The 26,148-nt window shown below is 39.5% G+C and overlaps 3 protein-coding genes across 4 annotated transcripts in view; 1 reads left to right on the plus strand and 2 right to left on the minus strand.

Annotated features, from left to right (window-relative positions):
* Window positions 1–350: 350 nt before the first annotated feature.
* Window positions 351–7,630, minus strand: brd3a (bromodomain containing 3a). Its single transcript, XM_057360700.1, has 12 exons — window positions 7,517–7,630; window positions 6,537–6,898; window positions 6,315–6,452; window positions 6,020–6,155; window positions 5,650–5,840; window positions 5,027–5,398; window positions 4,804–4,932; window positions 4,494–4,700; window positions 4,073–4,141; window positions 3,110–3,324; window positions 2,640–2,920; window positions 351–2,347 (listed from the first exon to the last, which is right to left on the minus strand). The coding sequence occupies exons 3-12, from the start codon at window positions 6,360–6,362 to the stop codon at window positions 2,241–2,243; spliced, it is 1,755 nt and encodes a 584-aa protein (XP_057216683.1). The 5' UTR covers window positions 6,363–6,452; window positions 6,537–6,898; window positions 7,517–7,630; the 3' UTR covers window positions 351–2,240.
* Window positions 7,631–8,397: 767 nt separating this feature from the next.
* On the plus strand, window positions 8,398–15,257 carry wdr5 (WD repeat domain 5). Its single transcript, XM_057360221.1, has 14 exons — window positions 8,398–8,588; window positions 10,806–10,940; window positions 11,172–11,280; window positions 11,515–11,588; window positions 11,669–11,758; window positions 11,941–12,030; window positions 12,117–12,200; window positions 12,301–12,356; window positions 12,443–12,489; window positions 12,710–12,785; window positions 13,276–13,309; window positions 13,388–13,462; window positions 13,556–13,643; window positions 13,768–15,257. The coding sequence occupies exons 2-14, from the start codon at window positions 10,860–10,862 to the stop codon at window positions 13,866–13,868; spliced, it is 1,005 nt and encodes a 334-aa protein (XP_057216204.1). The 5' UTR covers window positions 8,398–8,588; window positions 10,806–10,859; the 3' UTR covers window positions 13,869–15,257.
* A 942-nt stretch (window positions 15,258–16,199) lies between these two features.
* Window positions 16,200–26,148, minus strand: part of rxraa (retinoid X receptor, alpha a) — a 68,001-nt gene continuing 58,052 nt past the window's right edge. For both annotated transcript variants that reach the window (XM_057360133.1, XM_057360130.1), the window contains exons 6-10: window positions 24,523–24,652; window positions 23,601–23,733; window positions 21,946–22,037; window positions 21,206–21,311; window positions 16,200–19,227 (exon numbers count right to left, since the gene is read on the minus strand). In XM_057360133.1, the coding sequence (XP_057216116.1) occupies window positions 19,080–19,227; window positions 21,206–21,311; window positions 21,946–22,037; window positions 23,601–23,733; window positions 24,523–24,652 (609 nt within the window). In that variant the 3' untranslated portion in view covers window positions 16,200–19,079. The remainder of the gene's footprint in view (window positions 19,228–21,205; window positions 21,312–21,945; window positions 22,038–23,600; window positions 23,734–24,522; window positions 24,653–26,148) is intronic.

Raw genomic sequence — 26,148 nt, forward strand, 5'->3', positions numbered from 1 at the left:
GTTTATGCTTCATTTGTTGTGATCATGATCACTTGAAACTCTTCAAACATGACAGTAAGTAAACAAATCTGGTGTAGTGTCATTGAGAAAAATGACAAATTAGGTGTGCACATATCTAAATTCAGAAGACACTCACTGGTACCCACACCTTTCATACCAACTGCAAAAGAAATGGTACACGGCCACCATCTAGTGGTCAGAGGCAGTACTTAAATATTCCTGTATGCAAAAAACCAACCGGTCTTAAGATACCATAGAATTAATGTATAAGTCAACAAAACAAAATAATTCAAGAAAACATTTTAATATTAAGTGATCACTAATGCCTGGGAAAGAAGATAAAAACAAAGTAAAGGTATTTTGTCATTTATTTTATGAAAAACAAAATGTACCCGGCGCACAAGACATTCCAGGTAGGCGATTACATCAAATGTTAGCTCTACCATTGCCTCCGACCCAACATCCCAACCGTCTGGCCCGTATCGCCATAAACAAGCCTAAATCTACTTGCACTTTTTTCTTGATTTTGTCGTTTCCATGACTGACATTTACAGAATGATTACTATAAACAGTTCAAAAAGGTATAAGAAAAATACAATAAATCAGCATGCATGTCAAAGATAAAAAGTAAACTTTTTTATATAAAAGGAACTTTCTTCTCACAGCAGGGCCTAAAAATGAACTAACAATTAAGTTGTGTATATATAATCTTATCTATATCATTTATATAATTTTCCTTTTTAGTCCGTCTTTAAAAGAAATAACTTTCAAAACCTGATAGGGCTCAATCAATGTTGGCATTAGATACTTGGAACTAGCTTTAAATAATTTCGAAGTTTATGTGCACCCAAAATAAGACAGACAACTTCAAAACCACAAACGCCTTGATTTAACTTTTAAAATAATTATGATTTGACTACATCTATTAGTGTTTAATCGGTCTGAAACAAAAATGTCCCTCATGAATTTTGGTTTTGTCTCCAGAATCACAACAAAATCAAGTGGTCTGGAAACTATAGATTTTCGAAACGCCTGCACCTAAACCGAATGTATCAGAAAAACAATGATTACCAGTTCCCTTTAAAATACTTACAACTGCTTAAAAAAATCAGAGGACATTACAATATCGTACAAACACTTCAGAAAATAATCAACCGCATAGTTATTTTAAATCTGACAGATAGCAAAACAGTCCACATGAATGGCTGAAAAAATCTGAACCAAATTGAACTGCATACTATTCATAAGACCTACTGTATACTTACATTCATGAATCAATTTCGCATGACCTTAAGAGGAAGACACTGTGATTTAACTATTATTGTCAAAACATTTGCAGAAAACATTTAGATGTGACAAATGTTCATTGTTTATCACATGGCAGTAAAGAGCAAGATCCAATTGACATTTACCACAGACCCACATAGCCAACACTTTCAGTCTCATCTAGAGTTGTCCAACGTACAAATGTCAGTCAAGGGTAAAACCGTTGATAATTCTTTACATTAATTTCTGACAAGACTGGAAGATGTCATCTTGCTCAATAACATCCATGTCAATGAACAACATCTAAACCAGACTTCTACTCGTTCCTGTGAAAGCATTTTATACACCACATGTCTGTTAGCCAGGAAGATTTTGTTAAAAGTTTACAATTATTGATTCAGCTATTATAATGACCAAATAAACTATATTTGAGCTTGTTATGCCTTATTAAAGCCATTTGTTCCCCAGGCACCCTTAAGGATTGCTATGATATTCACGCAGCAATACGAGGAGAAAACACAATAATGGCACAGTGCCCAATGAAGAAATGAGGCCACAGAAAAAAGTTACAATAGAAAAAACAATAAATACAACACACAGGTAAAAATCAGACGCAAAAACTTCAGTTTCCTTCAGTTTCCTGCTCTTCTCTGGTGGGATGGCATGGCTTTTTTGTGATGGTACCTCACATTATCAGGATGCTGGGGAAGAGGATCTGAACTTTAAAGGATGCTTCAAGACTTCAAAGGGGTTTTTAGTCGGGATGATTTGGATGTCCCTTTCCGAGTCAGTGGAAATGAAAGGCAATTCTTATTTTTGTATTTTTCTTCATTGTATTTCCAAAAAAAAAAAAGTTTTGACATGACGCATTTCTATTGTCCCTTTTCTTTTTTTATAAAAAGTCTCAGAGGGAAAACAACCATGACTGCATACAATGTTTTTAAAAATAAAACAAAAAAAGTAAATAAAAGCGTTCAGTCAGAGTCACTGCTGTCTGAAGTAGAGCCGCTGGAACTGCTGCTGCCTGAATCTGAGGAACTGCTGCTGCCGCTGAGTCGAGAGGGACCCGAGCCACCCTTCTCTAAGAGCACAGAGAGACACACAAAGGTCACTGCATTGTATTAAAATATGACATAATGCAGTCAATGTTATAAACTCTCAGTCTAGCATTAAAATTTACAGGATTGGCCCTCACTGAGGCTGAAATTAAAGGCAAATACTGACACTAAAGTCCTGAGTGGCATTTGACATTTTAACATTGCTTAATGCTTGTATAAGTGTAGCAATACTGGTGCACAACTTTCTAAATATGTAGTCTGTACACCAAAAACAAAGCAACATTGGTGATAAAGCTAAGAAGACTCGGCACGCACGTGGTGGTTTCCTTTGCTTTTTCTGTAAACAGGACTTGACGTATCGCTCCAGCTCGCGCAAGGTGGAAGGTTTAAGCGTCTCGAAATCTATTTCAATTTCGTCTGGGTTGGAGTCCCGCAGCGTGGGCTCTCTGGACTGAATGATGTGGACCACTCGGCCCAGCTTCTCTCCAGGCAGTCGGTTGATGTCGAGGCTCAGCTGCCGTTTTTCGTCGTACGTCATGGGAAGCGACATCTCCTCGTCGTCAGACTCGTAGCCTCTGCCGCCCTTCTTTGGTTGCCTGTTGTAGTTCAATTCATACAGGTGTTAATCAATTAAGATCTAGAGTGTTTCAGTCCACTAAGCTATGCATTTGATTCATTATTTAACGGTTAGTAAAATGAGTAAATCCACATATATACAGCCCTAATATACATATTCTTATTTTTGAAAAGTCATGCAGATATATTGCAGATATGAAGAAACAAACCTGTTGCCTGGGATGGTGCTGTTGACCTTCCTGGCTGGACCCTTTTTTTGCTGGGCTGGTTTTGCTGGTTGCCCTGGCTTACCTTTCTCCTCAGGCTTCATTTTGTTGAGCTTGCTCTCCTTTTTCTTGTCGTTTTCCTTCTTCTCTTTCTTTTTCTTTGGTTTGCTAACGGGGGCCTGAGAAAGAGCGGCTAACTGTTCATGGACAGCTTTCAGCTGGGGAAAAAGCCAAGAGTGGGGTGTTAGTGATCTGGTCCAAATCAGGCAAAGAAATCACTTCAAGAAGAGAGCCAAACATTAATCATTCAGGTTATGCAGAAATAAATATTCAAGCATCATAAATTCAAAACAAATAAAACAATCCTCACTGTCCCATTAAATCACCGATTACATATGAAAACCAGGGTAGGCAATGTTTTTAAAAACATTATTTACACTGGTTGAAAGACAAATGCTTATGAATTTATCTTGCTGTACATTGACGTTACAGACCAAACAGTCAGGACAGGAAAACAATTGCATTATGGAATAGAGAGAGAGGTATTTTCACACAAAAGCAATTCTGCACTTCTGCATCCAATATAGACGATCTTCATGTTCACATCTTACATTAAAAGAAAACAACCCGTTTCAAAACAGTTGTGGTGGATAAACGGCAGTTAAACCCCTACACATTTACTGGAATTAGCAAGTCTGTCTAATCGCAAGCAAGCCAACATGAACAAAGCCAAGAACAAACTGTTTCAGCCTCAAAACCTTCAGCACTTCCATTCTAAACACACACACAGCTGGGTTTCCAACACCACCCAATAAAGTCAATATTTTTCTGCTGCTTTTAACCCTCTACCGCTGATCTCACTCTGCAAAACATGCGCTCGATCATTGGATACAAACAGTTAAGGCAACTGAACAGCTTATACATAGTATTCATATGCAGGGACAGGGTAATGAAAAGCAATATCACCTGATTATTCTTGGTGCACCCGTTTTTTATCCCCTGTCTGCTACCAATGGGGTGCTCCATAGAGATACACTGGTAAAAAAATGGCGGGGGAAATAAGAAGGAAAAAGTGATATAGAGCTCCAACATGACAGAATCAACATACTATATCATGTCAAATCCTACCATGTGTTACTACATCTAAACTGAAACTACTAGGAGTTAATAATACAAAGCAATATATGCAGCTGACTGCCAAAAAACAGTTGCGGTAGAGGGCTAAAATGCAGTTCTATTCCTAAACAAAATCTGCACTGAAAGAATAAAGGTGTTTGCTGTGAAGGGGGTTACATCAGGTGAGATGAGGCCATGTAAATAGAAGGTTGACACATAAGAGAAGAGCAGGGATAGGTTAGGGGTACTTGGTCCTTGTTTTGAAACCCACCTGTTCCGCACCCACCTGTTCCTGCAGCTCAGCGAGCCGGGTGGCCCTCTCCTCCTCGGAGTCAGAGCTGTCAGAGGTGGAGGAGTCTCCACTGCTCCCACTGCTGACAGTGCTCTTACTGACCACACCGGCCCCGCCTACACCGCCTGCCCCGCCCACCTCCACCGGCTCATCGGGCATCTTTGCAAAACGCATTTCAAACACATCCTGAGGGAGCATGAGAAAGTACGGTCACTAAACAATTCTATTCTTCAGAACACATCACTTATATACTAAGTGAATGAAAGGAACAAGAACAAAATGAACAGACCTGCAGCTTCTTGGCCATAGCGACCACCTCATGATCGGGTGGGTTGTATTTGTAACAATTTGAGAACATTAATCTGACATCTGTGGCAAAACTCTGTGCATCCTGGTACTCCCGACTGTCCATTTTTTTCTGCAACAATTAAAATAACATTTGATAAATACAATTCCGCATTACATTGCAAAAAAAACCTCATGCATTTTACATGCGTGTAAACTCAACTTACTTTGACCGTACTTAAGTCCATGGGGAGTTTGATTATTTCATGGTAGTCATGCAGCTCAAGTGCCTCTGCGTCCACAGGCTTGTAAAAGGGCCAAGCATACGCAGCATGTTTTTTCGAGAGCATCTCTTTTAGGATGACGTCGCAGTACTTGAGCTGCTCTGTGAGTCTACTCCTTTTACCTCCGTGCACACCTAGTTCACCATCCTCAAAATCCTTTTTAGGGGGTTTGATGGGCCGGCCCGTGCTCTCCCGTCTTGATGCCACCTTACACTGTTTGCCATCTGAAAGAGGTGTGGGTGACTGGCTTCTGCTTGCAGTGATGGCAGATGTAGTGGGGGTGGTTGTGTCTGCTTTCCTCTTTACCCCCTTCTTCTGGGAAACAGAACAAACCGCACACACAGCCAGTGGTGAGGCACAGTCATGGCATATAAAGATTCAGAAAGCTAGAAATTCTAGGCCAGACTTATTTTGCACCAAGTCTTTTAAGTATCTTGATACAGGCATGTCCCCTTGGTTCTGTGTGCCTTGAGAATTGTTCCCATCTTTCCACCCCTCAAGCTACAGTCGCATGCAAGTCACATGGGTTATAAAAAAGTTACATTCAGAGAGGTCTTGCGACTTACTTTGACAACTGGTTGCGACGGGGGCATGCCGGGTATAATGGCGGCTGGGGTTGTGTTTTGTACAGCGGGCATATTGGGGGTGATGGTGGGTACGGGTGGTGCGGAAACGACTGCCGTCTGTGAACTCGGTGAGGTGGCTCCAGGGAAAACAGAGGTGGGTGAGCCAGAGGAGAGAGCTCCATCTTCCTGACCTGCATTTTACATGATCAGAAAAAATAGTTTACTGTGATGTAAAAATTGAAAATGTAATGAAAGTTATGCAAACTTTTCAATTTTGTGTCAAATGTGTCGCTAATCTTTTCCAAATGATCGAAAGAGTAACTAATAATCAAAATAATAAAACGCTTTGTTTGCAACTTGGTGTTCATACCTGGCCCTGCTGGTTTACGAGCTTTGCCCTTCGGGGCAGGAGGAAGAAGCTCAACCTCCTCCTGAGGCATCAGTGCCACTTTCTGAAGGAAAATCTTCTCTAACGCTTGTGCCATCAACACAATGTCATCGGTTGGCTATAAAACAAAAGAGTATGAAGAAAATACAGAACACACACACACAGCCTCTATACTGAAAGTTTGCCAAGTAAAACATAGCATAACACACTGAAATTTAAACCAGATCCAAAACTAGCACATTCAAAAATGCCCATGTTGATATTTTCACTCCCTTACCTTGTTATAAATATAGCAGTTTGTGAACATTGTGTTGAAGTCCTGCATACACTCGCTTGCACTCCAGTATTACACATTCTCTAGTCTTTTCTTGATGGTCCCCATGTCCATTGGTTTCTGTATTATTTTGTGATAGTCCTGGACGCAAAGGTAAGGAGAAAGTAATTAAAAACAAAAGCTAATACAAGCTATATAAAAATCAAATCCGTCATTGTCACTCACCGGAAGACCAAGCTTAACAGCATCAACAGGTTGGTAGAAAGGCCATGCAAACTGGTGCCTCCACAGTGTCTTGACAACAACATTTTGCATGTATTGAAGCTGGTTAGTCTTGCGGCCAGGTTTGGTGGGGTTGGTGACCTCAGGGGGAGAAGGGTTGGCCACAGCAGGAGGCTCTGGGGTTGCTGAAGTGACTGTTGACATCTCGGTATGGGGAGGGGGACTACTGGGACTACTTTACAGGAAGGAGCTTTTTAATATTCTGCACAGGCAGACTTATTTGGAGTTTTCAACACTCTCTTTCTTTTTGCTTTTTATGTAGCTCTTCGGTCATCTGAGAGGAACCAAATCCCATTTCAGGACCTCTAAAAAACCACAATGAATTAGAACCTGCCTACATATGTTTCGAATTTGCAGTGCCTGCATATGTACTTCATATACGGGCTTATAAAAAACAAGCGTCACATTTATGACGGAAAAATGTATAATTGAACCCTTGAATACATCACAAAACCATAGTACACAGACGAAGTACCCCGCAAGTTCAAACTGTATGTGTTGGAGGGAAATCCAGAGAGCCCGCTGAATTGAACAGCTGACTAGCGTTAGCTGTAGCACGCAGTTAAGTCACTCATGCTAAGATGGCGCGCAGTTGCAACTTGCTAACCTAGCTAGCATCCACACTGAACATCTCAACACCTCACTGAACACAGATTCATGACTGAAACCCACCCGTAATACACAAGAGAAAGCAAATAGAGATAAATACGGCGTAATATGAAAGCTTAGCGCACCAACAATCAATCTGACTATGTTATTTCAGCAACGCTTTTTTGTATTGTCGCTTTGTTGAAAACAACTAGCCACTCGCTAACGGCTTATCACGAGATGTAAAGATTAAACGCTAACGTTATAGAAATGTTGTAACGGAATGCACATTATTATGCTAAAGGTCATAATTAAAAACGAGTATTGTATATTACCCACTCGGGGGCTCCAGAAAGGAAGTTAGCGTGTAGAGATCCCAGTTGCTCGTCGCTTGTTTGGAGACTTGAGCAGCAGCACAGAGATGAGGTACACGGAGTGGTTTGCGCATGCGCCTTGGCGCGTACTTTCCAACGAAAGCAACGCCGTCTGTTCAATATTTATATTATAGTGTGCAATTTCTATTTTTTAGATATCCTTTTTTTGTATGTACACATAGTGTTGTTTTTTAATCTGAATACCCCTGTGTATATAGTTTTTTATTATCATTTTCTTTCTTTTATGCTATGTTGTTAATTAAGCATTAATAAAAAAACAATTATAGTGCGCGTTTTCCATGTTTATTCTTAATGAGTTTCGGTGTTAATGTTCCTTATTTGTTCAAATGTTAATTTAAGCGTTACATTGGTGTTATCATCATCAAGATTTTAACATCATAAATTCATACGAATTTACAACTTTTTGACTTATCTTAGACGTTCTTAATAATTTGTTTATTTTCTTATTAATTCTTATTAAGTGCTTTAGTGCATAAATTTATCAGGACTAAAAAATATAAAGAATGTTGTTAAATTATTGACCTATTGGAAAGCCTTTGATTTACCTCATTTTAGTAGGCCACCTTTAATATAAATCAATTAAAAATGTGTGTTACCTTGTATGTTATTATTTTTACTTAAATAATGAAACAAAGTAAAAAAATATTGATTACATTTTTAATATTAGAAAGACTGGGTATGTATAGCGTCAAAGGAAAGCCTCATTATAATAACAAAGTAGTACAGTGTTGACGCATCATCCTCATGGTGCAGACATATGGAGCTTGAAAAATGTCCCTCTCGGTTCACTGTTGTGCTTAGCGCATGCGCGGTCACTCGCTGCCACATTACCGCCTGTCTGAGTCTGCGGTGGAAAAGCACTCATCCACCATCGCATTCAGTGCTATCGTATACACAGTGCATTATTGTAACTGAGTGTCGCGCGATTTATAAAGATTTTCTCCTCCATACCCAATCGCGGGTTTACCCCAGAAGACGAAAGCAACTCTTATTTCCCCATCAGGAGCCGCAGGTGAGCGAGTTTTGTCGCTGCTTTTGTTGTCTGAATGTATGGAGAGAGAGGGGAGGCATGTGTGCAGAGAAAAGTGATCCGTCAATCTGTAACTAATTTTGTATATACGGGATTACAAGAGCGATCTCGGTAAACCTATGAAAGAATAGAAAGATTTGTAGACCACATGTTAAATGCGTAGTAGCGTAGCGTAGCGTTGCAGATGATCCTTCGTTTCTCGAAAGGCCCCGTGTCTTGATAGCCAAGCAGCTACCATGCTAACAGTCTGTATCAATGTGCTGCAGTTGTATTTTACACACAACTCTTCCCCCTGACACACAGACACGAGCACTCTAAATGACATCTAGTTTTTAGCTCCAGTGCTTGTTCATGTGATTTATGCGTGTGATGGTTGTCGTTTCGTAAACGTCTCATTGCCAACGGTCTTGTCATTCATGATGTTAGAAATCGGTTTTGTGAAAGTATTAGACATTAGTTAATGTCGAAAATATTTATTATTTCTAATGACAGTGATACTGTTTTGTCAGCTCTTAAATAATCACATGTAAAGAACAAAAAAGTTTGGGTACTCTTACTGTAGCACGTGGACTGTATGTTTACATCTGCAGTGGGGTTCATACATTTACGTACCCTTTGTTTAGTATTAAAAAATGTTTAGTGTTTAAAAAAAGACCAGAGAGCATTCACATTTAGCTTTTATTTAGAATGGCACAGATAAAGGTGCATACGGGATATCTAGATGTTTTCACAGGACAAAATAGAAATCTGAAATCAAACGTTTGCATTTAATTAGTTGATCTCTACACTGTAAAAACAAGCCTTTAACACAACCAATATACCTGAAATAATTCACAAAATCATTAGAAACTCTTCACCCTGTGTGTATTTTTACAACCCGAATTCCGGAAATGTTGGGACTAAAATGTGAATAAAATGATAACTAAAAGACTTTCAGATCACATGAGCCAATATTTTATTCGCAATAGAACACAGAGAACATAACAAATGTTCAGGTCTCAAAATAGCCGGCACGGGGGCAACAAACAAAGTCTCTCAGAAGTAAAGATTCGCAGAGGCTCTCCAATCTGTGAAAGAGTCTGTAAAAAGATTGTGGAATACGTTAAAAACAACGTTCCTCAACGTCAAATTGTAAAGGCTTTGCAAATCTCATCATCTACAGTGCATAACATCAACAAAAAATCTCGGTGTGTAAGGGACAAGGCCGAAGACCTTTGTTGGAAGCCCGTGGTCTTCGGGCCCTCAGACCACACTGCGTCAATCAACGGCATGATTCTGTCATTGACATTACTAAATGGGCCCAGGAATACTTCCAGAAACCACTGTCGGTGAACACAATCTGCCGTGCCATCTGCAGATGCCAACTAAAGCTCTATCATGCAAAAAGGAAGCCATATGTGAGCATGGTCCAGAAGCGCCATCGTAGTGTCCTGTGGGCCAAGGCTCCCTTATAAAGGACTGTTTCAAAGTGGAAAAGTGTTCTATTTGACATTCTTGTTGGAAATCACGGATGCCGTGTCCTCTGGAGACCTTCCAGCGTGTTATCAGTGTTCAGTTCAAAAGCAAGCATCTCTTATGGTATGGGGGTGCATAGGTGCATACGGTATGGGCAGCTTGCATGTTTTGGAAGGCACTAAGAATTTCAGGGAAGGCCGTGTGTATTTCAGCAGGACAATGCAAAACCATTACAACAGCATGGCTTTGTAGTAGAAGAGTGCTGAATTGGCCTGCCTGCAGTCCAGATCTTAAACCTATAGAGAACATTTGGCGCATCATTAAACAAAAAATACATCAAATACAACCACAAACTCTTCAGAAGCTGGAAACCTATATCAGGCAAGAATGGGACCAAATTCCAACACCAAAACTCCAGAAACTCATAACCTCGATGCCCAGACGTCTTCAAACTGTTTTGAAAAGAAGAGGAGATGCTACACCATGGTAAACATGCCCCCGTGCCGACTATTTTGAGACCTGTAGCAGGCATCAAATTTGAAATGAGCTCCTTTTGTGCATACAATTGTAAAATTCCTCAGTTGAAACATTTCTTATGTTCTATTGTGAATAAAACATTGGCTCATGTAATTTGAAAGTCGCTTTCATTTTATTCAAATTTAAAAAACGTCCCAACATTTCTGGGTTGTATATCAAGAAGGCTTTTGTGACTCAGAGTTTAACCAGTTCATCTCAATTTAACAGCTGGGTTGACGTAGAACCTACTCCTGTAAGCCTGTTCTCGCCAGCTTGGTCACCATGGCAACCGAGGAGAAGAAACCAGACACAGAGGCTACTAAAACACAGCCAGCATCAGCCGCCTCTGCCAGCCAGAGTAAGGTAAAGAACGCATTGTGACTTTACAGTGACCCAACCAAAGGCCCATATTCTAATATACTGCTGCATTCCCTACAGAGCATGGGTGGGTAGTTATATGTGCTAAAATGGATGACACAAAATGTTACTATATGTTGTTATATTTACAATACATCTTATAGCGACAAGATGTAACATTGCTCTTTACTGTTGCATTTTAATAATGCGTTTTCTCTTTATTTAACCCTGATGTAGTCAGCACCCGTGAAGCCAAACTACACCTTGAAATTTACATTAGCTGGCCATACAAAAGCAGTCTCTTCTGTCAAGTTCAGTCCAAGTGGCGAGTGGCTTGCCAGCTCATGTAAGTACAGTTTTTGTTTTTTGTTAAGTATTTACATTTCCTGGTAATCAAAGCCATGACCTTGTTTTGGTAGCACAATGTTGGGGATGCTAACACAGCACTACTACTATTATTAATAGAAAATACAGCATTGCGTCTCAGCTGGATTATTGTTGTTATAGCCAAGGGATGGATTTAAACATTTTGCATCAACAGCTGGATGAACTTGTGAAACTTGTTTTTTCTTCCTGCCAGCTGCTGATAAGCTCATCAAAATATGGGGAGCGTATGATGGAAAATTTGAGAAGACGATATCTGGACACAAACTTGTGAGTTCTTCAAAAGTTCCTTGGTCTCAAAGCAGTGCTGTTTTCACTTCAGAAGGTGACTGATTTTGTCTCACCTGCAGGGTATTTCAGATGTGGCCTGGTCCTCGGATTCCAACCTGCTGGTGTCAGCTTCTGATGACAAAACCCTGAAGATCTGGGACGTGAGCTCTGTAAGTCAGACGGTCCAGGCTCAAATCACAGTGTAGAGAATAAACTGTTAAAGATTCAGAAATCATGTAGAGAATGTGGATCTGTAACATCACAACATACACGCGATATAATAAACTGTTGATGTCAGGATGTTGGATTTTCATGCGCTTTTTCCTCTTGTTTCTCTTGCTTTGCTCATCAGGGAAAATGCTTAAAGACGTTGAAGGGCCACAGCAACTATGTGTTCTGCTGCAATTTTAACCCTCAATCCAATCTCATCGTATCCGGATCTGTAAGTCCACTTTCACCTGACATGTCTTCAACGTTTCAGTTAATTCATTCAGACACGCATAACTATTTTTGCCATCTCCGTGGTAGTTCGACGAGAGCGTACGGATTTGGGATGTTAAAACTGGGAAATGCCTGAAGACCCTGCCAGCACATTCGGACCCTGTGTCGGCTGTGAGTGTCTCCCTGACCCTTGCTCAACAGTGTTTCGCATGTTTCAATCATGGCGATGAATGCGTTACAGTCAAAGTAAATCGAATCTTTTTTGTTATAGGTTCATTTCAATAGAGACGGTTCATTGATTGTGTCCAGCAGTTATGATGGACTCTGGTGAGTAAAGCTGGCTGGAACAAAACCGCTTCGATTTTGAAGTGTCCAAATGGATAGACTAACATTCTTATTTGACTTTTAAACAGTCGTATCTGGGACACAGCTTCAGGACAGTGCCTTAAAACACTCATCGGTAAGTTCAGTTATCTACAGTACATAACCATCCTTCAGGTCAGGTCTCATTCCAGTTTCAAGCCGACTGTTGCTGACTCTAAAGTATTAAATCTAATGTTTGTCAGCAAACTCATACATGACAGCCAGGCAAACAAGACTTAAGTTAAGAGTTTCTTTCAGAAATTACATGAAAATAAAAACATTAACAAAATAACAACAACTGTGCTTGTGTTCCTCAGATGATGACAATCCTCCCGTGTCATTTGTGAAATTCTCTCCCAATGGCAAATACATCTTGGCTGCCACTCTGGACAAGTGAGTCAGAGTTCCTGATGTTTTAAGCCTTACAAAGGAAATGTCTTAAAATTAGGGGTGTAAGGATATATTGGTGCACAATATATCCCAGGAGAAAACAAAGTTTTATAGAGCTGTAGTGTTTTTTCGATGATGTGATGGCTGTTTAATCCAATTGGTTGCGCTTCCAACATGTGGACTACACATTTTTTTTGCTTCTACTTTTGGTCTTTATACTTTAAACTGTTCTCTCTTTAGCTTTCTAAACTTTTTATTATTCAGTATTTATTTTTATTTTTTCAGTTGGAGACCTATTCAATTTTTATTTAGAGGGTTCAGTTAAACCTTGAAATCAATTTTAAAAGAAGTTACTTAAATTTCCGTTTTTTTAATATTGTAAAGTTTTGTGTATTGTATTGAATGAGCTGAGTGTATTTTTACACCACTGTATAAAATTGTTTTTGTTCCTAATGGCCTTCTATAATAATACATGCATTCTGTTGTGTTTTAGCACTTTGAAGCTTTGGGACTACAGCAAAGGAAAGGTTAGGAGTCTCTCTGTTTGGTTTAATATCGGTTTGATCTTATTGTTAATTGAAATAACGCACTTCTCTCCTGTTCAGTGCTTGAAAACATACACCGGTCATAAAAATGAGAAGTACTGCATATTTGCAAATTTCTCTGTCACTGGTGGAAAGGTATGTAAGCTTCAACTGGACTAAATACACCTTTTTTACTACTTTTTTAGTTTTAATGGTGATGTTAATATACATTTTTTCCCTTTTTCTCAGTGGATTGTCTCTGGCTCAGAGGACAACATGGTCTATATCTGGAATCTTCAGACTAAGGAGATCGTACAGAAACTACAGGGGCACACAGGTATGGACTTTAAAGGAAACCGTAGTTTAACACGAGACTAACTAAACTTAAACGTATCGCTTACAATCTCAGGCACGGTTGTTCTAATGTTTTAATAAAAATAATCTCATTTCTTTGCATCTAGACGTGGTGATCTCGACCGCCTGCCACCCCACAGAGAACATCATTGCATCAGCAGCACTAGAAAACGACAAAACGATCAAACTTTGGAGGAGCGATTGCTAAGCCTCAAACGTATTTTACATTTGTTATTTTTTTAATTTTGTATCGTTCATTTTGTGGGGGGAAGAGACTTTTGTTTTTCATTTGATATGTCGCGCTAGGCCGATCACACTTGACCTGAAGGCGTGGCGAGAGGGTGTGATGCTCCCCACACAGAGATACCTTAACACAGCATCCCTTCTCTTCAGCTCGTGCACTAAACCAATCTCTCACTCTCTTTTTCTCTGCCTTACCGCAGAGTCATCTGTCAGTTAAACCAGCACCTCCAGAAAACAGTCGCCTCTGTTTGTAAATGTTGGCAGCTTTGTTTAAACTCCAAAACAACAAGCACGTTTTTTCCGGTGTGTTTATTGTCTCATAAGTTTGGTTGAATGACAGTTCTCTGTGTATTGATCATTTGTACGCCTCCCGATGCCAGCAGAAAAACTTTGGCACATTTTAAGTCGCCATTTTAACATAAATGTACTGGCAGGGTTTTCAAAAGTAACTTACGATGTCAAATGAAGCTTCCACTTATGAAATGCTTTGTCTGGCAGAGGCTTGTGCTTGAAACGGTGCCACTCTGCTCTATTCATATTCTGTACAGCGCAAAACATGCGATGGTTAAAACAGCAATTCATTGTGTTATAGTTGCAAAGCTAGGTGTTAACGTTATGGTTTTCTGTGGCTCTGTGCCCTCTAGGCAGAGCTAACAATAAACATACTTTTGTTGTTGATGTTAAGGACATGATGTATGCCAAATTTAGGATTAGAAGACCTTCAGTTTATTCCTACAGCTCTGTTTAAAAAAATGTATCCCGCATTACCCAACATCCTCTGGTTATTAGTTTTGGTGCTTATGGAAATAAAATCAAACCGTACAATACATCTGGGACCGAGACCCTTCACACTGTTATTTCACAAAACTCTTACAAAGGAACTTCATACTTCTACAGAAATGATCTTATGAACCCTCTCCAATGCTATTTGGTCTGTCTCACACAGCATATGCAATCTTTGCCGGTTAGCGAGTGGAGCGTTGCTTTATTCTAAATATGCCATAACCTTTCATTTCGTGACCAAATGCAGAGTTCGTATGCGCTAGAGCCTTGAGATGTTTTCTGTATCTTACACTTTGTACATACTTGCAGCTTCTCTGTTCTTGGATATGTTTACCTCTGTTCTGTGGTGGTCTTAACTGTGTCTCAAGTAGCTGATAGTACAGTAAGAGTGTTTTATTGACCTGCTCAAAGTGGATGACGGTTTGACACGGACCCATCCTCTCTACTGGACTCTGTTTCTGGCCGGATTTTCTGTGCACTGCAGTGATAAGGGCTGCATGAGGAATTGTATCTGTATTGCATTTAGTCACGTTGGACTTGAGCTGTGACTCAATAAAGATTTTTTTACTTGTATACGTCTGATGTCGTCACTACAACCGCAGCATAAAAATAACATGCATATGCCGTTCCATAAACCGATATAGTGAGCGTTAAAGGGGTCATATGACACGGCTAAAACGAACTTTATCGTTTGTTTTAGATGTAATGCAATGTGTATACATGATTTAAGGTTCAAAAACGCTGTATTTTCCACATACCGTGCATGTTTGTATCTCCTCTTTGCCCCGCCTCACTGAAACGCGCAGATTTTTTACAAAGCTAATCGCTCTGAAAAGCGAGGTGTGCTATGATTGGCCAGTTAACCAGTGCGTAGTGATTGGTCAAATAATGCAAGCGTGTGATGGAAATGTAACGTCTCTTACCATATTTGGAACATCAGTGACAGTACTGACTTGTGTATACATTTGGGCGGTCTTGGTCAACTCATACCACGAACTGACGTAGATTTGTGGGGGTGTGGTTACACGAGGCTTTCAGGCAGGCCTGGGTGAGCATTCGCTTTTAGATAGAATGCATCTTTTGAACTTCTGACACTTTCATTTTTGTAATTTTACGTGTCTAATACATGCATGGGCAACTTATAACACACCAAAGACACAGAAAAACACGCATTGCGCCATATGACCCCTTTACGTTTCAAAATACTGTTGGCTAAGCCAGTATGTTGTGTGAAAATCTAAAATAAATTGTATTAAGCAGAATGTGTATAATTGATCTTTTAGATAAGACACTCCTATAAACATCTTTATTATACATGTCCATTTTTCATTTTCAGTATTGTCAGTTGTACAAAATTAAATGACGATCATCAAAGTTGGTTATGTTTTATGAGCATGTACGCTTGTTTTTTTCTTTTGAAAATATGTGTAACATTGAAATTCTGCATATTCACTAAATATCACCTCGTACTTTTTGGCAAACAAAAGTAAAAAAACATACAGCACTGTTTTTTCATTTTTAACTTTATTTTTTTATTTGCATGAAAGACAAAACATCAAAGAACAACCCACAATGAACAAATGACTTATTTGTTTCATTAAAAATAGACAAAAACGTGATGAGAGGACAATCGCATCTCTTTGAGATGGCAAAAGAAAGAAATAAGGCAAGTACAGGTGAAAGTGAAGGTGTCAGAGCTACACGCCTCACTTTAAAATGCTCAGATTTGTATTTTCTCCCCATTTCAAATCAACATTTACACAATGTATACAACAACCCACAGGAGGAGGAAGGGGAATAAGCAAGGGATAAAATTACATTTGTACAAAAATAGATTTTTCCTATAATTTTCTCAATGTTTTTTAAACGTTCTGTTTCTGTAACGACTAAAGGTGTGATTGTGTCAGAGTTACTGTTTACTACACTTTACAATATAAATCAGCTAAGCAACATGTTTCTTTATCTTTTTCACCCACTAGGCTTTTGTTTTTGTAGTTAAAATGATTCGGTCAAGGAGCTGGTGAAAAATCTTTTCTAAGGGCTTGGAACTGCTGGTATAGTTTAACATTTTCAGTTCATTCTTTTGATTTAAGGCTGAATACAAAAGTTTCAGCAAATAAAAAGATTCGAATATCTGATAATATAAGAGTGCAATCAGGCCTGGTTTTAGTCAATTTAAGCCAAACTCTTGGCTCCCACTTGTCTGGAAACAATTTATATACTTTCATATTTAGAAATATACACACATTTACATATAGACAAAATATAGCTTTATGTTATAAAGCATTTGTGTATGTATTAATTCGATCTAGGTTATCATTTCTGCATTAGTTCAGAAATCTCTTGTCCATTTCAATTTCTTCATTAATAAACTTACAAACCTGCATATGGCTTCAAGATACCTGTGATCTGAGACACTCATCTATTAAAAGCCATACAAAGCCAATTCGATTCATTTTCCCCCTAAAAGAAAAAAGGGCAATGAGGTAAAAGATAATTTTTAGAACACATTTCATCCATAGCACAGAGAGACATCCTAAAAAAAAGCATTGATTTAACTCTGGCTAAACCATTTTGACTGATTTAAATCACGCTATTGCTAAAGAGCGTTTGTGAAACTGCACTCAAACAAAAACAAACATGGATAACATCATGTAAAAGTGCCATTCCTCCGATTAAATACTTGTACAAAATTCAAGTAAAGTTGCAGTGCTGCATCTCCACCACTAGGGGGAAGTATCAGCTCTCCCATTGCCTCACAATTCCCTACCTATAGACTTCACTCTATCTCTGAGACACAAGTCTAATGTCTCTCTTCAAACGGCTGTCTGGTATTATGACTGGACCTCCAAATCTGGTCTCCCGGGAACCGAGACACTTTATTCTTGTATACACATTCTGTGATCTTTCCGAACCCATCTGGCCGTCCAGTTCGTAAGAATTCAACTTTTCTATGGACAGTCTTTGGGAAAAATGCTAAATGCATAGATTAGCAGCAGCAGCTTGCAAAAAGAAAGAAAACGTTGAAGATGGCGAATTACAGACCCCCCCAAAAAATATTTCACAAAAACTCAAATTGTAAAAAAAGTTTCTTTCGAGACATTATGAATGCTTGCTGGTTAAAACTCCCCCAAGCCTCCATTTTCACAACACAACAGCAATGGGGCTTGAAATATGAGGATTAAGTGCTTTGAAACAAAGAACATTGTAATAATGCACAAAAGCTTGACTGCATGAGACGTGAACGAGGGACACAAAGGACTCGATATACCGTAGTAAAAGTGAGTAAAAGAGAGGTAACTGCACGTTTGAAAAATACAGGATACCAATACTGAGTTGGTTGTAATAAACTGTACAAGCGTTGAGCTAGTTAACAATTCGACTTGAGGTGAACTGGTATAAAGACGACACACACAGGGGATGTGTAGGCGACTTACAGGTGTCCTCGGGTTTAAACTTTGATGCTTCAGCGATGCTCCGAGTATCCCTGTGACAGGCAGATTAGATTTTTAAAAACTTGTGTCTATAGTACGTAATGAAGTCATGATCCAACTTGTTCCTCTGTATCCGCAGAACATGTGGCAGGACGGCATGGACCGCATTGGGATCTACTCAAATCAGCACTGGAACCTGAGTGGTTATTGCGTATCCTGCAGAGTGATCTGGACTGAAAGAGTCCAGTCTGTAACTTTGATAGTTTTCATTCAGAGAAACTTGACTGCAATTACAAAATCTATCGGGAAAAGTTTCTTATAAGAAACAAGCGGCAATTGTAAAAGAATTCTAATCTCAATAACATTCGGGAATGTGTGTAGCTCCCACCGTGGATCAAAAACACAAGATTTGTGTTGGAATCTTCAAGCTACCAGTCTCACAATTTCATCCTTAGCATTTCCCATAAGTCTTTGCGTCCAGACATGTCAACTGTCTCTGCAGAAGTTGGTCCTAACCAACTCTAAATACTGAATGCAAGGTCGCTTGCAAGTCCACCCACTCTAGAGGATCCCTCATCGTATCCCAAAATGCACAATCCTGCGACTGCCCGGTGAAGCGCTGCACCTTAATCTAATCTCTTCTGTTTCTCCATCATCGTTTTTACAACATACACCCACTGAAGAATAGTTTGATACACCCGTGTGCATTGTTGTCTGTGGGCTTGAAGACCACCGTCATCTTTTTTAATGTGTTATATATATTTATATCTTTATACAAGGTATAAAACAGACCCATTGATGCCAAGACTGTATATGAAATGCCGAAGAGGTTATGAAAAGTCAATCCTGTAGTCTCTTCACTCACTGGCAAATGGTGTCACATGATCAGTTTTTTGGGGGGGTTGTGGTAGGGGTGGACGGACCCTCATTTCCCCCAGCAACAAGAGGGAGTTATTTTATTATGTCATTTGGTGGGGCGCCTCTAGCATCTCCATGAGGAAGGTGTCGATGGGCGTGTCTCCTATGAGTTTAAAGAAGAACAAGTGTTCTAGACACTTCAGTCCGATAGAGCGCAGGGCCGGGAGCCGCAGCAAGAGTTTAGCAAACCTGTGCACACACACACAGAGAAAAACATTAATTAGTATGCACAGTCAGACGAGAAACAGTCGTGGAAAAAAATAAGAGACCATTACAAATTTTTATTTATTCAGCATTTCTAGATGTACTGTGGCAATTCCAGTTCAATGTCTGATCGTTTCATCAAAATCCAACCTCATCCAACAGCAATGTGAAAGACTGACAGCATGAAAAGACAGATGAAAACTCTGATAAAAATCCAGTTTAACACATGAAAATAATCTAGGAAATATGACTGTTCTTAAAAGTTACTTCTTCGCAGTATTTGAGGTCTGAAAAAATACAGAGCATCTTTTCTGTTATTTTCACCTGTTTCTCCAAATAAATGCAAATAGAAACAATACGTTTATTTGAAATTTGGTAGAAATATTGTTAGTAGTTGATCATTTTACCTAAACATATACCTATGAATAGTACATTTAAAAAACTGATTTTGAGATGGTCTCCTATATTTTTCTGCAATGTATATATAGACGATATATTTAAATCTAGATTAAAGAGCCGTTGTCACTTCATGCATAGTTAATGAACAGCAGCTATGCTAATTATTCTCTTTCTGCCCATGATTCCGCCAGGCCCAGATGAACCATCACCACCCAAGAGAAAAGACGGACTACTTGTCACATTAATGCTAAATTTACAATACTTGGTATTTAATGCTAAACTTACATCACATGACAGCAGTTTGAAGTTATACTGTAGCTGCACTCAGTGACTTTGATTGGAGGTTGCTGGGTGGGTGTTTGTGGGGAGTGGGGGGGGGTTGTTGGTTGTGGTTCGGGGGTTTCATGTGTTGGGGCTGTGCAGGTCTGGTTTTGTGGTCGATGTTGGACAACGGAGGAATAAAGTTACATTATGCCATTACTATTTTTCCCTGGTTGTTCCTCTGTGGTCTGGTGTCGATCGGGGAATGGGACCGGGTTGGACCTGCACGGTTTCGGCGGGTGGGGCTTCCTGGGTCGCGGCTGGTGGGCTCTCCCTGTTCTTCGTGGACGTTTGCTCAGTGGATTTTGGTCGGGGTCACTGAGTGCAGCTATGACACGTCAGAGGAGATCTGGCCCTCCCGGCTGAGCCTGGTTTCTCCCAAGGTTTTTTTTTTATATTTATTCATCATTGGAGTTTGGGTTTACCGGGAGACTGCATTTATTTATTTATTTATTAGATATTATTTATTAGAATGATCTTGCTTGGTCTATAAACACCATGCACTGTGCTGTGTTTTACCTTTCTGTGTTTTTTTATTTGTCTTATTTGCTCCTGTAAAGCTGCTTTGGAACAATGCACATTGTGAAAAGCGCTATATGAATAAATTGAATTGAATTATATATAGTAAAGTCAAACACTACATTATTCCAGACAGAGGATTCATAACCCTTTTATCTGTTTTTGATTTGACTGACAGCGATTTGACTGACAGCAGAGACAGTCAGACTGCCTTTGAAGTCACGTCTGAAAGTTTTGGAAAAACCTCTATACAAAATGTGTCTTGTAGTATAATAATAAAGTGTTTAATATTAAAATAAAATATTTAATAATAAAACAAACATATTTAATAATTAAAATATCAAAAAATATATAATAAAACAAAAATATCAAAAACAATATAATATCATAAAAGATAAAATTATAAAATATAATATCATAAAATTGTATACGATACAATACAATTTACTCAACCAGTAACATAAAAAATAAACTAAAACAAATAAAAATTAAGATATTTCTTAGTTATATTTATAATGGATATACATGTTTTTTAATTATGGTACAACCTTTAGAATATTTACTGGGTAGAAATTGTAAGAAGGGGGCCTTAAAGTAAAAAAGGTTGACATCCACTGATATATAATATGTGATATATGATTAAATATCATATATTATAATAATGCTAAAAGACTGTGATGTCATCCTCAATCTAAGAACAAGAAGTAAAAAACAGGTTCTGTACCTTCCAGGTTGTTCAGGGTACTTCTGCTTACAGTAAGCTTCCAGAGAGGCATAAACCTTCTCTCTCAGCGCCTCCACCTCACCAGGGTTCGATAGACCTTTGGAGTCTGAAATGAATGCAGAATATAGTTTAGTTCAGGAGGAACTGTCCCATCCTTCCCTAGCACAGTTTCAAAGTGAGACACAGTTCCTGCCCTGCCACTGTGCGGGACGAGAGTTCCAGCTATTCAGAAGTATTCAGAAGAAAAGTGTGTGGATGTTTTTGTTTTTCCAGATAAAACACACGTGAATCTCTGAAACTTCTGTGAACTCAATCTGGTTCTCTGGATGAGTTTTCTGAGAACCTGTAATTGAGAGAATGAGTGCAGTGGTTTTGTTCTTCATAAAGTAAATGGAACAGAGAATAGGCCTGTCCTCAGAGAATGAAGCGTGTGTTGTGTCTGACTCATTAATGAATGGAAGGCCTTTTCGTGCTGGCGATGAGGGCTATGCTTACCGTGGGGTCCAGAGGCCAAAGATATCGACACTTTGAGCATAGTACTGTACATGTAAACATCCTCTAATGTCATGTGTGAGGCGCAATACTCCAACTAAAGAGAGCCTTAAAATACATCTAAAAGCCTGTTGCAACAAAGAGGAATCATTCCATACAAACAGGCAACCAAAATACTTTTACTTTGAAAAAATATATATATTTTCGATGTTTGTGTCCATTGAACGCTGGTGGAGGAGAGAAGTTACCTGGGTTGAACAGGACGATGGCGCGAAGGCACCCCAGCTCTGTTTTATCCATCTGCATGTCTCTCATCTTTGACACCAGCTCTGTCAGGACCCTGAACACAAGAGAAAACACACCGGTGAAGACCTCTTGCTTTACACTATTCAAAAACGCCACTCTCCCTTTTATATCAACAGCTGTCGGGAAAAAGATCTATAAATGCAGATATTACTCCGTACTGCTGTGACAGGCAGCAACTCTCAAATACTAAGATCTCCTTAATAAACGTCCCGACTGACATCACTTCCTGTTTCCATCGAGCGGTGTCTCCTCTGATGGCCTCGGCGTGACCGGGTGATGGCACGCACGGTGGTGCGAGAACATCCAACATAGTCTAATTCAATTGACCGACTGAATCATTTGAGGGGGGCGGGGGGACTTCAGCCCAGAGTTGAAGTCGAGCAGCCACTTCATTTGCGGCACGGCTGTCGCTCACGGGAGTCCTGATGAGGAAACATTATCACCTCAACGCATCTAAATGCAAGCTGCATTATTGCAGAGATGTGATCTATTGTAAGCCGGCTGTTTCGCCTTTGGGCGGTAAGGACAGAGAGGAGTCTTCATCTTAAATAATCTTTCCTTATGACTACTTTTATAATAATGTATTGTATTTAATACTCATTTCATTGTCAGCTAGTACTAAAGCTTTGTTGTTTTACATGTGACAAATAAATGTACATTAGATGATGTCATGCACAAAATATGACTAATGAAAATGCCGGCAGCTTATAACGGCGGTCATGACATTGGTTGTTCTCGCGCAGGTGCAGATACATTGTAAAGCTCTTTGGCAGCACCGGGCGTCTCCATATTTTCTGATTTCATAATAAATGACACACAAATGGATTTCCTTTAACATTTTCTGTCTGAGCGCTCAAGCATTTCTGCGTGACCTCCGTTGCCAGCACGGCAGAATTTTTAATGAATATCGATGTAAATCGATAGAAAAGTGCGTTCCTTCTGCCCTTCTCTTCTGCTGCTAGAAATGTCAAGGTTCCTCTTCTGCCCTTGTCATGATAATTTACAGTTTGATCATCTCTTTGTGTCCATGTTTGAATTCCAGCCAGTGTCACGGCTTTCAGATTCTTCTACAAAAATGTTGACCCAAATCTGTTTGGTGCGGCTTTAAAATAGATCTGGACAATTCAAAACACACACAAAATGGTGTAGAAATATTATAACAAGACATGTGCATAAAAAGTTTTACAGAACGTTTGCAGCAAATCATTTTGTAAGTGTTTCATTATCCCTTACACATATTAAAATGTATGAAGTTGAAATGAAAATGCACAGTATATAACAGCAATCATTTTCATTTTGCAAAAACATTAATGACAAACTATATGCTAAGATAGTACAGGCTGTATAATAGTATATCATATATATATAAGTTATTCTGGACCAGAGGAGACAACGGAGCCACCATGTTTAATTTGATGCAACAAAAATGAAGCAAGTTCAAAAACTTTATTGTCAAATTGTTGTGTAATTAGGTTTATCATCAACAAACAATAAAAAACGATTAAACAAAACTGTTCAGTGTACTAAAACCTTCAATCCTCTCAGTTTTGGATAGTACACAGCATATACTGTAATTTGAATAAAGCATCATTTTAACCTGTCAAATATGGCTCCAACGCCGGCGCTGTGGGCGCTGTTCCTGTGAACGTGTAATCCTGTGGCCAACAGTATTCCATCCTTCACTGCTATAGAGCGATGTGAAAATGACGCAATGAGGAGCTCATTCCACCCTGAGAGACAAACATAAAATAATGATTAAACATTATACGCCGTATTTAAGCAACAGGGCTCCTTTAAACCAGTCTGCCTAGCAACTACAGTACATCCCCCCGCCCCATTTCCCCAGAGCTGAGCTTGGAAAAAGCTGAGATGCTTTCATCTGAGACAGCAGAACTAAAAGGGTTATTTATAGAAAACCTGAAATGGAGATAAGACCATCTCTTCAGCCTGTTCTCAGAAGACCAGCGTTACTAATGCAACAAGCAATAAAGAAAATGAAACACAGAGTGGTTTGTTTGTTGAATGGTGGTCTCCAGAACATCTAGACAAACATTTATCTTGCTTGTATGTCAAATTCCTTCAGCTTTTTAGAGAACAAAATCATTCCGAGGCAGCCAAATAATGTGTTTTGGAACATGGAAGCAATAGGGTTCAACACAACATGTTTAGATTTTCTGCAAAATGTAAGCATGCAAAACTTGTTGACATGCCTCGCCTGGATGGTTATTAGCATGACACTACGTCAAAAATGTCATTTCAAACCTGTATGACTTTCTTTCCTCTGCAGAACACAAAAGAAAAAGTTTTGAATAATGTCGGTAACCTAAAAACACCAGACCCCATTGACTTCCATTATACTGACACAAAACACATTTCTCAAAATATCTTCTTTAGTGTTCCACAGAATAAAGGCTCACATACAGGTTTTAAACTTCACGAGGGTGAATAAATGACAGATTTTTACTTTTTTGGGTGAACTATCACTCTAAGCATGTGTTTATCTCCGGTGTAAAACACACCTGCTCGCAGGAGGATGACCTGGTCATCCAGAGGGAGCTCAGAGAAGTGTGGGATCCTTTTGGCCCATTCCACCAGAGTAAAGAGTTGCTTGTCTGCGGCCTGACAGATGTTTGTGACGGGGTCGTTGGGCTGGTGGAGGAAAGAAGAACACAAGAGATGAGTTTCCAGTCCGACTGTCAACTGTACATACTCTCAATGTCATTGGTTGTCAGCTACAACATGTAGATATTATCAATGCTTCAAACTGTCCATCACATGTGTGATGATGTCACATTTTTAGAAGTATGAGGTGCATGTGCGAATGCTAATGGTGATGGTAACAGAGTTTTACTCTGGTAAAGAAGTAAAAACCATACACTCCACCTTTCATAACTGTGACTCCATGCACACACACACAACGGTCGGTGACAAATGTGCTCGGAGCGAGAGCGAACAGGAAGGCAAAACAAACAGTGCTTTTGCCCCAGCCTGTGCAGGAAATACCTGCAGAGAGCCGCTGCTAAAAAATGACCCTCTCCATGCATGCGTTTCCTACAGGAAGCTCCCAGGACAAGAATTTCACATGTTCACCCATTCCTCAACACATTTTAAAATCTCTATACTGGAGAATGTAATATGAAAGTCAGAGAGTTATGGTACAAATGCACACATTGTTCTTGAAAGTAATGCTTTTATGGGAATTTGTGCATGCCGAGTTTCTGCCACCGCCTCCCGCGGATCTGAGTCTATTATCACGTCTCATTGCGGAACGCCATCAAAGAGAGAGAGGACAAATGAGAGATATGAAAAATGACCTAAACGATTTTCGCCTCATGTTGCGTGAAGAGAAGGGAAGGATAGATACAGCGCTTTGTTTCAGGAGATGAAACAGTGAGCCAATGGACTGCGAGAAAGAGGGGCAATGAGCGCAGAGGAGCGGAAAGCAGCGGGAGCCGGTTTCTGAAAGGACCAGAACAAATACAAATTGAGTGTTTTTAACTGAAGTGTCGAGCGTTAGAAAACATCAACAGGACACTGTGGTGGGCGAAAGGACAAACAACGCTTAGGAAAATAAACAGAAAGGGGAAAAATCATATTTGTGTTTATCAGTATTGCCGTTGTGTGGTGGTGGGGGGGGGTCACATTCCTGGCCTCAGTTTTGGCAGCTTTATGTGGTCCATTAGAGGAAGTTTGACACAATGACACCACAATTATGAGTCAAGAGCTTTGAAAGGGTCAATATATTATTATCTACTACATACACTGTCATGCTCGTGTGAAAAGCAGAAAATCACTTGTTTTCCAACTTGTTATTCGAGCGGTTGGAGAAAATCAATAGTGCAAATCATTATTTTTTTATTAGCTGGTCTGGCCAAGCTGGTTCAAAAGAGGTTTTTGGGACTGGGAGAACGGCTGAACAGCTAAACCATATTAGCACAAGACTGGAAAACCAGCTAAGGCCAGCAAAGCAGTTTAGGCATTTTTTTACTGAAAAACGCCAACGCATCACCTCAGTGCAACGGTTTCTGCTACAAATATGTAAACAAACAGATAATTAATTCACAAAACAACAATCTGAAGTGAAGACGCCTCCACTGGCGCTCTTCGGAACAATACAAATCCCACAGTTCTGGTTAAACACAAGC

Source organism: Triplophysa rosa, linkage group LG19 (genome assembly GCF_024868665.1).
Source record: "Triplophysa rosa linkage group LG19, Trosa_1v2, whole genome shotgun sequence".
Classification (NCBI taxonomy): domain Eukaryota; kingdom Metazoa; phylum Chordata; class Actinopteri; order Cypriniformes; family Nemacheilidae; genus Triplophysa; species Triplophysa rosa.